General features: G+C 36.6%; 1 protein-coding gene across 1 annotated transcript in view; it reads right to left on the reverse strand.

Annotated features, from left to right (window-relative positions):
- KLHL5 (kelch-like family member 5) overlaps positions 1–16,103 on the reverse strand; it is a 104,612-nt gene that overhangs the window by 67,280 nt on the left and 21,229 nt on the right. The window contains exon 5 of the mRNA XM_006895421.1: positions 2,230–2,442. Coding sequence (XP_006895483.1) covers positions 2,230–2,442 — 213 coding nt within the window. The remainder of the gene's footprint in view (positions 1–2,229; positions 2,443–16,103) is intronic.

Consider the following 16,103-nt stretch of genomic DNA (forward strand, 5'->3'; position numbering starts at 1 on the left):
TATATCTATCTACATCTATATATCTATATCTATCTATCTATCTATCTATCTATCTATCTATCTATCTATCTATCTATCTTTGCTTTACTTCCTTGCCCTTTGTTCCAGACAGGGAAAGACCAATGATTACACCTTAGAGAGCTGCTCAAAAGCTTTAATGACCCTAGTCACAACACACCAAATGTAGCCTCATTTCTTAACATTGCCTTCTATTATTTCTTAATTTTAATGACAAAAACCATCTTCAAATTCCAGAAAAGAAAATATTCATTCACCCATGACCCAATGCTTAGGTACAATCTCCTTTTTCTCTGGATCCAAAATTAAAACCCATGGAAACAGTAGCCAAGAAATCACATGACCCTATTTGGCAAATCCTCCACAAACTCTCTGTTTAAGGCATTTAAAAGCTAAGATGACAACAATGAATGAATGAAAATCCAAAATCTTTGTAAATTTTCATTAAAATTAATAAAATAAAATTAAAAAAAACAAAAACAATTAAGAGTATATAATAAAAAATAAAACTAATCACCATTAAAAAAAAGCTAAGATGACAAAGACATAAATCAAAACAACTATGAAGTACCATTTCACCCCAGCAACAATAGCAAAATTCAACAGGGCAGCAAACAACAAATGCTAGCAGGGTTGTAGAGAGATTGGAACGCTTATTTACTGCTAGTGAGAATATAAAATAGTATAGCCACTATGGAAGGTGGTATGGTGCTTTCTCAAAAAGTTGGAAATGGAAATAGAAATACCATTTGACTAAGCAATTTCACTATTAGGTATAAGCCCTAAAGAAACCAGAGCCACAACTCAAACAGATGTATGCATACCTATGTTTATTGCTGCATTATTCACAATAGCAAAGAGATGGAAGCCCAAGTGCCCATCAAGATGGAAGCACCCAAGTGCCCATCAACAAACAAATGGATAGAAAAGTTATGGTATATTCACACAATTGAATATTACTCAATATTGAAAAACAAGAAACTCATAAAATATCACACACCATGGGGGAGTCTGGAGGACATTATGCTGAGTGAAAGATCTCAGTCACAAAAGGACAAATACTGCATAACACCACTGTTATAAAACAGGATGACATGGAGGGTTGTGGGGTAAATAGGAAAAGAGAGGATAGATAATGAAACACTACACTGGAACAGATGAGAAGAACTGTCCAAAAGGATTATATGACTAGGCATTACATGTATGACAGCAATCTGGAAGACAAGGTGTATTGCAAAATAGACTGGGGGAGGGGATAAGGAGAGGGAGGGAAGAAAATGTGCAACAATGAATGGATAATTAAAAAGTGTTCCTCTGAGGACTAAGGTGTGTCTGATTCAAGCCATGGTATTTTCAATTGCATCATATTTATGTGATAGTTGAATAGTAAATAAGGATGACTAAAGAATTGAGGTTTTTGTACTTTGTACATTTTATCAGGAGGGATGGGTCTCTGGGGATGGACATCATGTTTGGTGATGTAGAAGGTAAGTTAAAAAGAGGACCCTTGAGGACAGATTGACACCGTCGCTGCAACATTAACTCAAACATCAACATTATCATGATGATGACACAGGATCTAGCGATGCACACAGAACTGTCATGAATTAGAACTGGCTTGACTGAACCTTCACTAACTAATACAAACACATTCAAAAGGTGGACAGTTTAATGGAAAAGCCACAGAATTTTACTTAATCCACATCTTATTAGTTCTATGATGTTAGTCAAGTAGCAAAATCAAATAAAATAACCATTAAGCAGCACAGAAATTTAACTAATCACTTTGTGACTTTTTAAACACATAGCTTTATCCTTTTAGTCTGTTACTTCATTGGTAAAACATAGACTAAATCACTCTGAAGTGTCTTTCGTCTTGAAGATTTTATAACACAACATAAATTTTGAAGGTGAAGGTCTAAGACAGGTTTGTAGCAATAAAATAAAAATTACTGAACTCACATCAGCAATGTATTTAATTGATGCAATTCAGATTATCAGACTTCCTGGGTTGAGAACATAGCACAAATATTTAAAATCCCCTTCCATTCCTTTCATCTACTCTTTCCGAAGGAAGATGTAAAATTACCTTATTAGATTGAACAAGCAAAGAGCAAAACTAAACAACTGACAAGTAGATATTAAAGTAATTAAATATTCAAATGTTGTGGAAGTTATAGCACTGATTTTAAATAATGAAAAATGGTTTACCTGTGGTGCAAGAAGAGGGAGCCTGATATAAGCCAGAAGTTTACTGAGATCTTTCCGTCTCTGTTCCAAATCATGACGGACCCAAGTGAGAAGGGCATTCAGTATTGTTTCTTCATTGGGAATGTTCATGTCATCACTGGCCAAGAGCTTTGCAATTTCACTGGCTGGTAACAACACAAATTCCTGGTTTCTAATTACTTCCATAAAATGCTCCTAGAGGGAAGAACAACATTTTAACAATATTGTTCCTTCTGGCTATCATAGTTTACTTAAAGGAAACTGAAAGTTTTTTAAAATCAGATGGCCAAAGCACAATTTCGACTTTATTACTACTTAGAAGGAAAGAAGCAATTAAAATAAAAACAAATCCTAAATGTAATTATATTGGTTTTTTTCTTCTATATCAGTAGAATTAAAATGCTATATCATTCATTGTATCTTTAAAATGGATTTGGGACATTTAGATACTGCTTTACACCATTTAGGGAATAGCTTTCGCACGTCTTTCAAAGCAAGACAGAAAAATTAATTAGGCACTGAGAAGTAAAATAATCAGAAACTAGTTTGGATATGTGGTTGCTGAAGAATTTGGTCAACAACAGAGCTAGGCAGCTGGGTGAGCCTTAGTGTAATTTCTCTCAGCCAGGAAAGGCCTCCAAACCAGTTAGATTTTCATTTCCCAGGATCATTCAGAACCACATATTATCTTGTCAGAGTTTCCAGGAAGAGTAAATTCCTTTGGGTATGTTGTTAGAACAGGCCAGTCCTTGGAAAATGACAGCATGCTTGCAAAGGTGGAAGGTCAGTCAAAGAGGGGAAGACTCAAAACAAGATGGACTGACACAGTAGCTATTGCAATGGGTTCGAATGAATAGGTATGGTGAGGATAGTGCAGGATAGGGCAGGGTTCAGATCAGCTGTTCATAGTGTTGCTATGAGTCATGGTCGATCCGATGGTACCCGTAATAACCCTATAATGAAATTGACATTTGAAAGTACTTTAACTGGTGATGTGAAAGACCACCAATATCTTACAGCAGTATTGAGTATTCTTCACTCTTCTTACATAATTTATGTTCAAGTTCTTTTGGTCTCATAGGTAAAAGAATTACGCTTAAAAGGTGGCTCTAGATGGGACTGAGACTGGAGACCTTTGAACTCAAGGACTCAGTCCCTGGCCTCAGGCTACAATTTACTCCCCAATATTTTACATGGGATCTAAACATGCCTAGGCTGTTATGATAAATATTCTGAAGAAATCAGAACTTCTTCTCTGGTATGATAAATCAAAATGCATAAATATACTACATAGTTATAAGTCTAAGTGCTAGCCATTTTGTTTCCTAATGCTTTTCTTATGTTTTCCAATGAATTATCACTGTCTCCACATGCAGTTTTAATAAAATAGTAAAGCTACTTAAATCAGAACTAGGACTATATATAACTATCTTTTATGTTAAAATAAGAATTATACTTTCTGCATAGCCTGCTGTCACCCAATTTAGCTATTGATCTAAAATATATCCTTTGAATTGACAATCTTTTCAGTGGAGAATCTTAAGAGGAAAAACTATACATGAATAATTAACTAAATTAAATTGCTTCAATTCATCATGGTAAAGTTACCCAAATGAATCTATTTTAAATGACTGATTATAATTTTAGAATATATTTTAATAAAGACTCAATGCTGGAATGGTTTCAAGCAAGCAGCTCTACTCATTTGTACACTGACATTATAAAATAACTAGAAGCACACAGTAAGAGCTAGAAAAATCTTGAAATTCTAAACCTAGCTCTCCCATTGGCAGTTTAACCCTTAATAAATATTTTCAGAACTATTTATTATTTTCTCCCCAACATATTTTTGAAAAAAAAAAAAGCTCACTACATGCCACTCAGGATAAGAATCTTAGTCTTCTTGTTGTTGAGCTTTGATTAATATTGAAGACTACAATCCTTGACCTGAAGCGAGCACTTCAGGTCCTCTTCAGTTTCAGCAAGCAAGATTGTGTCATCTGCATAATGTAGTTTGTTGATGAGTCTTCCTCCAATATTGATGCCACATTCCTCCTCATAGAACCCAGCTTCCCAAATGATCTGTTCTGCAAATAGATTGAAAAGGTATGGAGACAGGATGCATCCTTGACGCACTCTTTTCTGATTTTGAATCATGTAGTGTTTCCTTGCTCTGTTCTGATGACTGCTTCCTGGTCCAAGTATAGGTTTCCCATTAGCACAATCAAGTGTTCTAGGATTTCCATTTTCCTCAAGGTTAGTCACAATTTGTTGTGATTCACACAGTCAAATGCCTTTGTATAGTCAATGAAACACAAATAGACATTCCTCTGGTACTCTTTGCTTTCTGCCAAGATCCATTAAACCTCAGTTATAACGTCTTTAATGTCATGGTCTCTTCTAAACTCAGCTTATATTTCTAGTTGTTCTATGTCAATGTACTGTTTCAGTTGTTTCCGGATAATCTTCAGCAGAATTTTTCTGGCGTATGATATTAGTGATATCAAGAAGACAAAGATTCTCACCATTGGGCTAACTGGCAGAATCATGACAGATGGAGAAGAGATCAAGGTTGTTTAACAGTTACAGCTTCTTTGGTTCCACAATTAACACTCCTGGCACCAGTTAGGGAATCAAAGGATAACTGCATTGGGAAAATCTGCTGTCAGGGACCTCTCCAGAGTACTGAACAGTAATGATGTCAGTCCAGACACTAAGGTGCACCTAATATGGTCCATGTCTTTGCAATTACTTGCTATGCATCAGAGAGCTAGACAACAGGATGACAGAAAAAAATTGATGCCTTCGAGTTATGGTGCTGGAGAAGAGTCTGGAAAATATGATGGATCACCAACGAAACAAACAGGTCTGTCTTGGAGATGGTGAAACCAAGTTCTCTTTGGAGGCTAGGATTTTAAAGCTCTGTCTCACATACTTTGGGCATGTGGCCAGGACTGATTGGTCCTTGGATAAGGCCATCATGCTTGGAAGGGTGGAGGGACAGTGTAGGAGAGGAAGACTCTAGATTTAATGGATTGATAAAGTAACTGGGGCTACAGGGGTTGGTGTGTCGGAATCTGTGAGACTGGCTCAGGACAGGGCAGGCTTCAGAGATGCTGTATACAGAGTCTCTATGGTTGCAGGCAACTTGACTGCACATAACAACAACAATAACAACAACAACAACATATGCCACCACAGTATTCTATGTAAGATTTGTAGGACAGGCTATTCTTTGGAAAGATGTTCAGTGAAAGACCAAATGAAAAAATTGAGGGGATAAAAAAAATATCAGACAAAGATCACATACCTACATGGAAAGAGAATTACAATGTTAACTTAGATCGTAAAAATATTACAAATAATACACATGTCTAATTATCTGAAGTTATCACATATAGTATAATCAATATATTTATCCGATGTTTATGTAACTCTTGCCATCTGCCATACTGTGATACTACATATGATACTACATTTCATTAGTGAGAAAGGTTATTATGTAAACGTTCCTTTGATCTCTTGGTGACCTACTTAAAGCCCACTCCATCCCAGGATAATTCATGTTGTTGTCATTGTTGTTGGGTGTTGTTAACTTGGAATGAACCCATAGCTGACTCTCCAGTTAGTTATCAGAGACAGTAAATAGCACAGAAGGAGATTACCACCTTTCTCCTGCATAGCAGCCAGTGGATTCAAACTGCATGCCTTTGAGAGTGCAGTGCAGCTTCTTACCACTAGGCCACCAGAGCTCACAAGTATAATTTATATTTTGTTAAAATGAAACTTTTCAGCAATTTATAAAAATAATTCTAGAGTCAAGGTTAAATAAAATTTTTTTTCAAGGGGCTGACTTGAGATGACACCCTTTCCAGACCCTGGCACACAAGCTGCTTGAGCTTGTGGCCCTAATCTCCTTCCACTCCAGAATCAAATGAAGACATTAAGCTGCAGGAGAAAAGGTAAGAGAGGTGAGGCTCTGTGCCAAGAGTGAGCATTCTCCACTGCTTGTGGGGAGATGGGATTGAGGCTTCCCTAAGGATATAAGTTCCTCCATTTGAGGATCCTTGCCTCTGTGACTGCAGGGCCATCCCAGGGCCAAACAAGACAAGACACTTTGGGGCACAGAGCTACTCTCAGAGGGAAGACTTTCTCAGCTCTCTGTGAGAGGAAGGACCAACTTGAGACCCCTTTGCACACAAGCTGGAAGCCCTGATCTCATGCCACTCCAGAGATAAAGGAAGACATTAAATTTCAGGAGAAAAGGTGAATGAGAAACTGCTCGAGTACAGCACGTGGTCTCACACCATTCAAAGAGGAGGACAGAAGAGTTGGTGACAGGGGACTACATCAAGATGAGATTCCTATGGGGCTGCAATGCAGATCAGAGAGAACCTCAAGGACTTTAGGAAAGACAAATTCTCCCAGAAAGGACTTTTAACAGAGTGAGAGGCTTATTCCATAGATTGAACATTTTAACTTGACAACTAATGAATAACATCATAAAGATAAGAATCAACAACAACTTACACAGACACAATAGAAACAGCCCAACACTTATCAAGAAAAATGTCACATAAAGTTTAAAAAGCCTTAGGCAGCTTTAAATACCATGGGGAAAAGCCCTAAAAACAACCACGTTAAGACATCTTAAAAAAAAAAAAAAAAGCAGAGAATATTGCAGACCTCATGAATACCCCTCAGTAAAGAAGGCAGATGATAAATGTTAATATGGAGACATTAGAAATACTACTAATGACAGTACAAATGATGGAAGATACAACGGAAACCAAAAATAAAGGGAATAACCTAGAGGTAGAGAATCAGAAGAAATATAATGATGAGGAGTGATTTGAACAGCTATGGAAGAAGGTGCAAATGATGGAAGAAACAATGAAAACCACTAAGAAAGCAAATGCTCCAGAAACATGGAGCCAAAATAAATATAATGATGAGGAGGAATCTGCACAACTATGGAATAAATTGCAAAAGATGGAAGAAAGAATTGAAACTCTAGATAAAGAGGTACAAGAATTTAAAAAATCATCACAAGATAGAGAGAGTGCTGCCAACACAGTACTGGAAATAACAAAAATGCATGAAAATGCAATCCAGAATATTAAGAGGAAATGGTAGAAGTGTCCAATATGTTTGAAGGACAAAAAAGTAGAATAGAAGAGATGGAGCAGAGAGCCAGTGAGCTGGAAGACAAGAGCCTCAATGGAAACATAGTAGAAGAAAAATCAGAGATGAGGCATAAAGAAAATGAAGAAAACATTAGAATCATGTTGATATTAAAATAAATAACATATATATGATTGGAATTTCAGAATAGGAGAGAGATAGAAAAATCATTAAGTAAATTGTGGAAGAGGTACTAGAAGAAAAATTCCCAGGTATTATGAAGAATGAAGAAATTCACATTCAAGAAGCTCATGAACACCAAATAGACTAGACCAATAAAGGAAAACATCAAGACATAGCATAGTCTAATTCTCCAAAACAAAAGATAAGAGTAGAATATTGAAAGTGGAATGAGAAAAACCAAGAGTCACCTAAAAAGGGAAAGCAATAATTAGATATTGTTATGTGCTATCGAGTCACCTGTACAACAGCCCTAAACCCTGTTCTATCCTGTGCCAACCTCATTATCTCTGACAATGCAAGTGCAGTAAATAGATTAAGTTCTGATTTTTCAGCAGAAACCACACAAGCAAGAAGACAATGGGATGACACATACAGAAAGTTGAAAGAAAACAACTGCCAACTGAAGATTCTTTACGCAACAAAGTTTTCCATCAAATATGAAGGAGAAATCATATCCTTTGCAGAAAAGAGTGAACTTAAGGAATTCGTGAAACCAAGACCAAATCTACAAGAACTTTTAAGGGAAGTCCCTAACACACAGGCACCAAAGGAAACTGGATGGACCATAGTAACAAGAAAGAACAAAAAATGAAACACAGCAAAATGGCAATGTTAAAACCCGGACTGTCAATAATCAGGCTTAACATGAATGGACTAAATGCACCAATAAAGAGAAAAAGAGTGGCAGAATAGATAAAAAAAAAATCAAAGTGATCAATATGTTTTCTACAAGAGACACATCTAAGAAATGAATAGAAAGACTCAAAATCAAAGGCTCAAAAAATTATATCAAGCAAATATTGTTGTTATATGCCATAGAGTTGCTTGCAACTTATAGCTACCCTATGTATAACAGCCCTGAACCTTGCTCTATCCTGAGCCAAACTCATTGTCTCTGACACACCTACCCCTATTACCTCAGTCACTGAGTCAATTCATTTCATCAAGGGTCTTCCTATCTTAAGCTGTCCCTCCAACCTCCCAAGCATAATGTCCCTCCCTAAGGACTGGTGCCTCCTTGCAACATGCCCAAAGTATGTCAGACAAAGCTTCAGAATCCTTGCCTCCAAGGAGCACCCTGGTTTTACCCTCTCCAGGAAGAACTTGTTTGTTCTCCTAGCAGCCCATGGTATATTCAGCATTCTTCTCCAGCAACACAGCTCAAAAGTATTAACTCTCCTTCTATCATCCCTAGTCATTGTCCAGCTTTCTGATCAGGCACACCTTAGTCTCTAGACAGGCACTGTTGTTCTTTTAGCACTCTGAAGTGGTCCCTGACAGCAGACTTTTCCAATGCAGTTTGTCTTTTGATTTCCTGGCTGTTGGTACCAAGAGTGTTGATTGTGCAGCCAAGCAAACTGAAGTTGTTAACAATCTCAATCTCTTCATGGTCTATCATGATGCTGACAACTGGCCTGGTGGTTAGAGTCTCTGTGCTCTTGATGTTGAGCTTCAATTCATATTGAAGGCTGCAGTCCTTGACCTTCTGCAGCAAATCCATCAGACCCCTCTCAGTTTCTGAAAGCAAGGTTGTGTTACCTGCATAACACAGGTTTTTGATGAATCTTCCTCCAATCTTGATGCCACATTCCTCTTCATAGAGCCCAGTCTCCCACATGATTTGTTCCACATATAGATTGAAAAGGTATGGAGACAGGAGGCATCCCTGGCACACACCCTTTCCAATTTTGAACGATGTATTTGTTTCCTTGCTTTGTTCTGATAACTGCCTCCTGTTCCAAGTATAGGTTTCACATAAACATAATCAACTGTTCTGGGATTCTCACTCTTTTCAGAATCAGCCACATTTTGCTTTGATCCATACAGTCACAACGCCTTTGCATAGTCAATGAAACACAGACATACATTCCTCTGTTGCTCTCTGCCTTCAGCCAAGATCTATCTAACAATAGCTATAATATTTCTAGTACCACAACCTCTTCTAAATCTAGCCAGCCCATCTGGCAGTTCTCTTTTGATGTGATGTTTCAGTTGTTTTTGAATAATTTTCAGCAGAATCTTGCTTACATGTGATATTAATGATATTGTTTGATCATTTCCACACTCTGTAGGGTCTTCTTTCTTTAGAATGGGAACAAATATGGATCTCCTCCAGTCAGTTGGCCAGGTGGTTGCCCTCGGGATTTCTTGGAACAACTTGGTGAGCACACCCAGGACAGTGTCTGTTTGTTGAAATATGTCAATTGGTATGCAGTCAATTCCTGGAGCCTTGTTTTTTTGTCAATTCCTTCAGAGCAGCTTGAACTTCTTCTTTCATCACTGCAGGCTCTTGTTCATATGTTGCTGCATGAAATCCTTCTGTGCTGGCCAATTACTTTTGTTATAGTAACTCTGTATACTCCTTCCATCTTCTTTAAATGCTTCCTGGATCATTTAATATTCTTCCCAAAGCATCCTTAATTATTACAACTCAAGGCCTGAATTTGTTCTTCAGTTCTGTTAGCATAAGAAATGCCAAAGGAATTCGGCCCTTTTGATTTTCTGACTCCAGCTCTACACATATTTCAAATGTCATCCACATAAAAGAAGGAGTGGTAATACAAACATTTGATAAAATAGATTTCAGGATGAAAACAACCATAAAAGATAACGAAGGGCACTATATAATGTTTAAAGGAACAGTAGGTCAAGAGATATAACATTGGTCAACATTTATGTACCGAATGATAGACCTGCTAAATACATAAAACAATGGTTCATAAACTTGAAGAAAAAAATAGCACCACAAGAATGGTGGGAGACACACCACTGTCACTTAGGACAGGTCAACTCAAAAGAAACTTAACAAAGATGCAGAAGATCTAAATTATATATTTAACCAACTAGACTTTGTGGATGTATCTTAACCATTGCACCCAACTAAAACTCAATTCACTTTCTTCTCAAGTGCACATGGCACATTTTCCAGAATTGATCACATATTAGGGCACAAAGTAATCCTCAAAGAAATAAAAAACACTGAAATGACACAAAGTATCTTCCCAGACCATAATGCCATAAAACTAGAAATTAACCACAAGAAGAAAAAGCTTATAAAATGACCAATGTGGAAGCTAAATAGCACCCTATTAGAACATGATTGGGTTATAGAATAAATAAATAAAGAATCACTTTTAAAAAGTACCTTGAAACAAATGATAGTGAAAATACAACATACTAAAACCTCTGGGATGCAGCTATGGCATGGCAATCCTCAGGGGCAAGTTCATAGCAATAAGCAAACACATATAAAACGAAGAAAGAAGAAAAGTTAATGATCTAACTCAACACCTTTCTCAAACAGAAAAAGAACAACAATCTAACCCCACACCCTCTAGAAGAAAGAAAATTATAAGAACAAGAGCTGAAATCAGTGAGACATAAAACAGGAAAACAACTGAAACCATCAACAAAATCAGGAGCTAGTTTTACAAAAGGGTCAATAAAACTGACACATCACTGGCAAACTTAACAAAAAAAAGGAGAAGACATCACTTGATTAAGGAATAACAAGTGACATTACAACAGAATCAGAGGAAATTAAATCTATAATATCAGAATATTATGAAAAGCTATATTCTGATACATTTGAAATCTTGGAAATGGACAAATTCCTTGAACTCATGCCATACTCAGAATGACATTAGATTAGATTAGATGTAGAACCCCTGAACAGACCCATTATAAAAGAAGAAATTGACCAAGCGATACAAAGACTCTCCCATACATTCAAAGACAACTTATCACTAATTCTACTTAAATTATTAAAAAAAATAGAAAAGAAGGAACACTCCAAGACTTTCTATGAAGCAAGCATAACCCTAATACCAAATCCAGGCAAATATATTACCAAAAAAGAAAACTAAAGACCAGTATCTCTCATGAACATAGACACAAAAGTTCTTAATGAAATCCTAGCCAAGAGAATCCAAAAGCACATTTAAAAAAAAAATCATCATGACCAAGTGGGATTCCTAACAGGTATGCAAGGATGGTTCAACATAAGAAAAACAATCAACATAATTCACCACATTTAACATAGCAAATAACAAGGACATATGATTTTAGCAATTGATACAGAAAAGGCATTTGACAAAATCCAATACCCCCTCCTGATTAAGACACTCAGCAAAATTGGAATAGAAAGGATTTTCCTCAAAAGAATGAAAAGTATATAAGCAAAACTAAGACCTGATATAATTCTCAATGGAAAATGCCTAAAAGCACTTTCCTTGTAAACAGGGACCAGACAAGGATGTCTACTGTCACTTCTATTCAATATTGTATTGGAAGTACTTGCCAGGGCAATACAACAAGAGAAGGAAATAAAAGTCACGCAGACAGGCAAAGGGATGGTTAACTATTGCTTTATGCAGATAATATGACAGTGTACACAGAAAACCCCAAAGACTCAACAAAAAACCAGTTAGAGTTAGTGGACCAATTTAGTAGGATTGCAGGATACAAGATCAACTTGTAAAAATTAATAGAATTTCTCTACAGTAACAAAGAAAACAGAATGAAACTAAGAAAGCAGTACCATTTACATTAGCCAACAACAAATTTAGATACTTGGGAATGAACCTAACTAGAGACACAAAATACTTATACAAAGAAAACTACAGAACATTTTTGCAATACACAATAAAAGACCTAAATAAATGGAAAAGTGTGCCTTGTTCATGGATAGGAAGGCTCACTATTATGAAAATGACAATCCTACCAAAAGCAATCTACATGTTCAGCACAATCCCAATACAGATACCATACTCATTTTTCCCAGAGATCAAAAGGGAAATTTTCAGATTTATTTGAAGAAATCCCAAATAAGCAAAGCACTTCTGGAAAACCAAAAATTACATGGGAAGCATAGTCATTCCTGACCTCAAAACCTACTACACAGAGGTAGTAACTAAAAGAACATGGTTACTGGTACAATGCACATGAGCGAATGGAACAGAATTGAGACCCCAAAAATGAACTTATCTATCTATGGTCAATTGATATTTTGCAAATAAATAAAACCTATTGAATGGGGAAATGACAATCTCTTCAACAAATGGTACTAGCAAAACTGGACTGCTACAGGCAGAAAGCTGAAACAAGATACACATCTCATACCATACACAAAAATCAACTCAAGGTGGACCAGAGACCTTGAAATAAAACCCCAAACCATAAAGTTCATAAGAGATGAACTGGAACCAAGCATAGAAGGCCTAGCCTATGTTTTTAAAGATACTTCAAAATGCACAATTTGGAGAGGATAAAAATTGATGAATGGAAATTTCTATAGATTAAATCTCCATTTTCATCAAAACTTTTTTCTAACAAGGTAAAAAAAAAAGCCTATCAACTGGGTACAAACATTTAGCATTAGCATCTCAGCAAAGAGTCTCATAACAAAAGTTTAGAGAATAATCCAGGACCTCCAGAAGAAAAAGACTGATAACTCTATTACAAAATGTGTAAAAGATATGGAAAGACTTTTCACAGAGGTCGATACTAACAAGCGTGGAAGGAGGAGTGGCATCCGCTTCCATAATAGCTTGCCTCTGGAAACCCTATGAACTTGGAGAGAGGATGAAAGGCACCCAAGCGTCAAGGACTCTCTCCTTCATAGGGTCGCTAAGAGTCACCTGCGACTTGACGGCACTTAACAACAACAAGAACAACAGATACTAACATGGCTAACAGACAGATGAAGAAATGCTCAAAATCACTGGCAATAAGAGAAATGCAAACCAAAACCACAGTGAGATACCATCTCAGCCCAGTAGCAGTGGCAAATTTTAGTAGGGCAGGAATGAATAAATGTTGAAGAGGATGTGGATAGGTGGGAACTCTTATACAGAATTGGTGGGATTGTAAAATGGTGCAACCACTCTGGAAGACAGTTTGGGTTTCCTCAAAAAGTTGAACATAGACATTCCATATGACCCAGTTATTCCACGACTAGGAATATACCCCAAGGAAATCAGAACTAAGACACAAAAAGAAATTTGTACACCGATGTTCACAGCAGCATTATTCACCACTGGAAGAACACTGAAACATCCCAAATGTCCAACTAAAATCAAATGGATTGAAAAATTGTGGTACATTCATACAATGGAATACTATGTAGCACACAGGAACAATCATTTAGAAAAATGTTACATAACTTGGGAGAAGCTGGAGAGCATTATGCTGAGCAAACTAACATAGTCTCATAAGGACAAATACTGCATAAGACCATTATTGTAAAAATAAAAGACAGTTTGGCACTTCCTCAAAAGGCTGGGCATAGAAAGTCCACAACTACTAAAACATGTGTGGGAACTCAAGAGGGGAGGGAGCTAAGAATAGGAAGGGGTGAAACGACAGGGTTTCAGAGTTTGGTGGGTAGAAAGAGGGAAGGAAATGGGAAGGATCTGGGTGAAAAGACAGAATAATGATGGGCAAGGTACAACGGTTTATTTTATAAAACATAATGCATGAAAATGATTTAATGAAACACAATGTGAATGAAGAATAGTGTGAAACACAAATATATGAACTTCGTAAGTAAACCAATGAAAAAAAGATTTTTTTTAAGTATTAAATTAATTTTGAAGCAGCAGTTTTAGCAGAATGAAGGTTCACTGGGGGTTGTATGTTATGTTGGTTCATATCCAGTACCTGCTCTGTGGGGGATGCCAGGGAGGCTCCTCTTGACAGCTCTAAAAACCCAATGGAGCATCACTATGAGTTGGAACTATTAGGCAGCAGTGGATTCTGATTGGCTATTTTAGCAGAATTAACATTTTATAAGATTTCTGGATATCAAATTAAAATGAAATTAAATGTTCATATTTTATTTCATAAATCCATAGTCATTAGTTCTAATGATATAACAACTGAACGCTGGTGGCCTAGTGGCAAGAAGCTATGCTGCAATCCTGAAGGCGCAGGTTTCGAAGCCACCAGCTGTTCTGCGGGAGAAAGATGGGTAATCTCTTTCCATACAATTAACTGCCTCAGAAAACCTGTCAGAGGGTCAGCTATGGGTTGGTTTTGACTCAATGGTACCGAACAACAATAACAATGATATAACATGTCACTAGATAGCATGTTGCCAAGAGGGGCTATTTCTCATAGAGGGGAATGACACTGGGAAGAGTGGAGGGTCAGTAAAGGAGAGGAAGACTCTCAACCAGGTGACTGCAACAATGGGCTCTTGTGTGTTGGGAAGCATGAGGACGGCTCAGGATAGAACAGGGTTCAGATCTTTTGTTCAGAGGGTCTCCATGAGTTGTACCTGACTTGACGACACCTAACAATAACAACAATGATCTATCACAAGCCTCAGAACTTTTTTTCTTATAAAAAGAGAATAAAAAATTTATTTCAGGTCATGTTCAGCAGCAGAATGATAAGAAAAGTTTTCACACTCTGGGATCTGAAGGAATTCACAGTCCTTTCTACTTGTACTCATACAAAGTAAGTGAATATCCAAAGTATTGGCTGTAAAATTGATTTTATTGGCATGGCATTAGGCTTTATATTTTAAATTCAACAAGCAACTATCATATTACTAAACACTTGTAAGCATTGGGCCTTTCCCCCCTTTGGAATAGTTTTTAAGTAAATGAAATTACTGGGGGAATTATTTTAATTGAAGATTGAATTTTCCTATACATTTTCATCCAGTTCCCATAGCAACAATTCAAACTAGACAATCTGTCTCTAAATTACTTATTGTTATTAGAATTCAATTTCATGTCTCTACTGAAACTGAATAATGTCAAATAATGGCCTTGAGAGGAAAAAAAATAAACCACAACTAATTGGCTATTTTCATAGCTTTAGAAACATCAGGCTAATTTAAATTTAATTTATGTCTAAACCTTAAGCAGCAATTGTGACTATCAACAAGAGTGACCTAAATACATATAAATGTTTTTAAGTGAATAAAGCTCCTTTGTCAAAAGTAGGTATTACTTAAATTATGAACTAGTTGCAAAAAACAACAACACCCCCAAGCAAACAAAACCCAAATCAAACAAATCCAGTTTTACTTTCGTTATAGTCATTGTATTCCAAAAAAGTATTTGAAATGGCAAGAGTAAAGTTAAAATGAAAAATATGCAAAGAAGGTTAAAGGCTTAGGGGAAAAAATCTTTCAAAAGGATTCATTTTAAAATACTGTCCTATGGTGCAATCTCTGTTTTTTCAACCTGAGGACATGGAAAAATCACAAACAAGAAGCATTCCTGAGAAGTAATAATACTATTTTAAAAAGTGACCTCACAGAATGTGGAAATTATTGAAGGATATCACTAGCATGGCATGAAAGCAAAATCCTACTGAGATCATCCAAAAATGACAGTACATCATCGGAGAACTGCCAGAAATACAAGTCAGGGTTAGAAGATGTGTCTTTGTAAAGGCATTTGACTGTGGATCACAACAAATTGTTACCAACCTTGAGGAGAATGGGAATCCCAGAACATTTGATTGTGCTTATG

This window comes from Elephantulus edwardii, unplaced genomic scaffold, assembly GCF_000299155.1.
Source record: "Elephantulus edwardii isolate Elephantulus edwardi_28Jun2011 unplaced genomic scaffold, EleEdw1.0 scaffold00167, whole genome shotgun sequence".
NCBI lineage: Eukaryota > Metazoa > Chordata > Mammalia > Macroscelidea > Macroscelididae > Elephantulus > Elephantulus edwardii.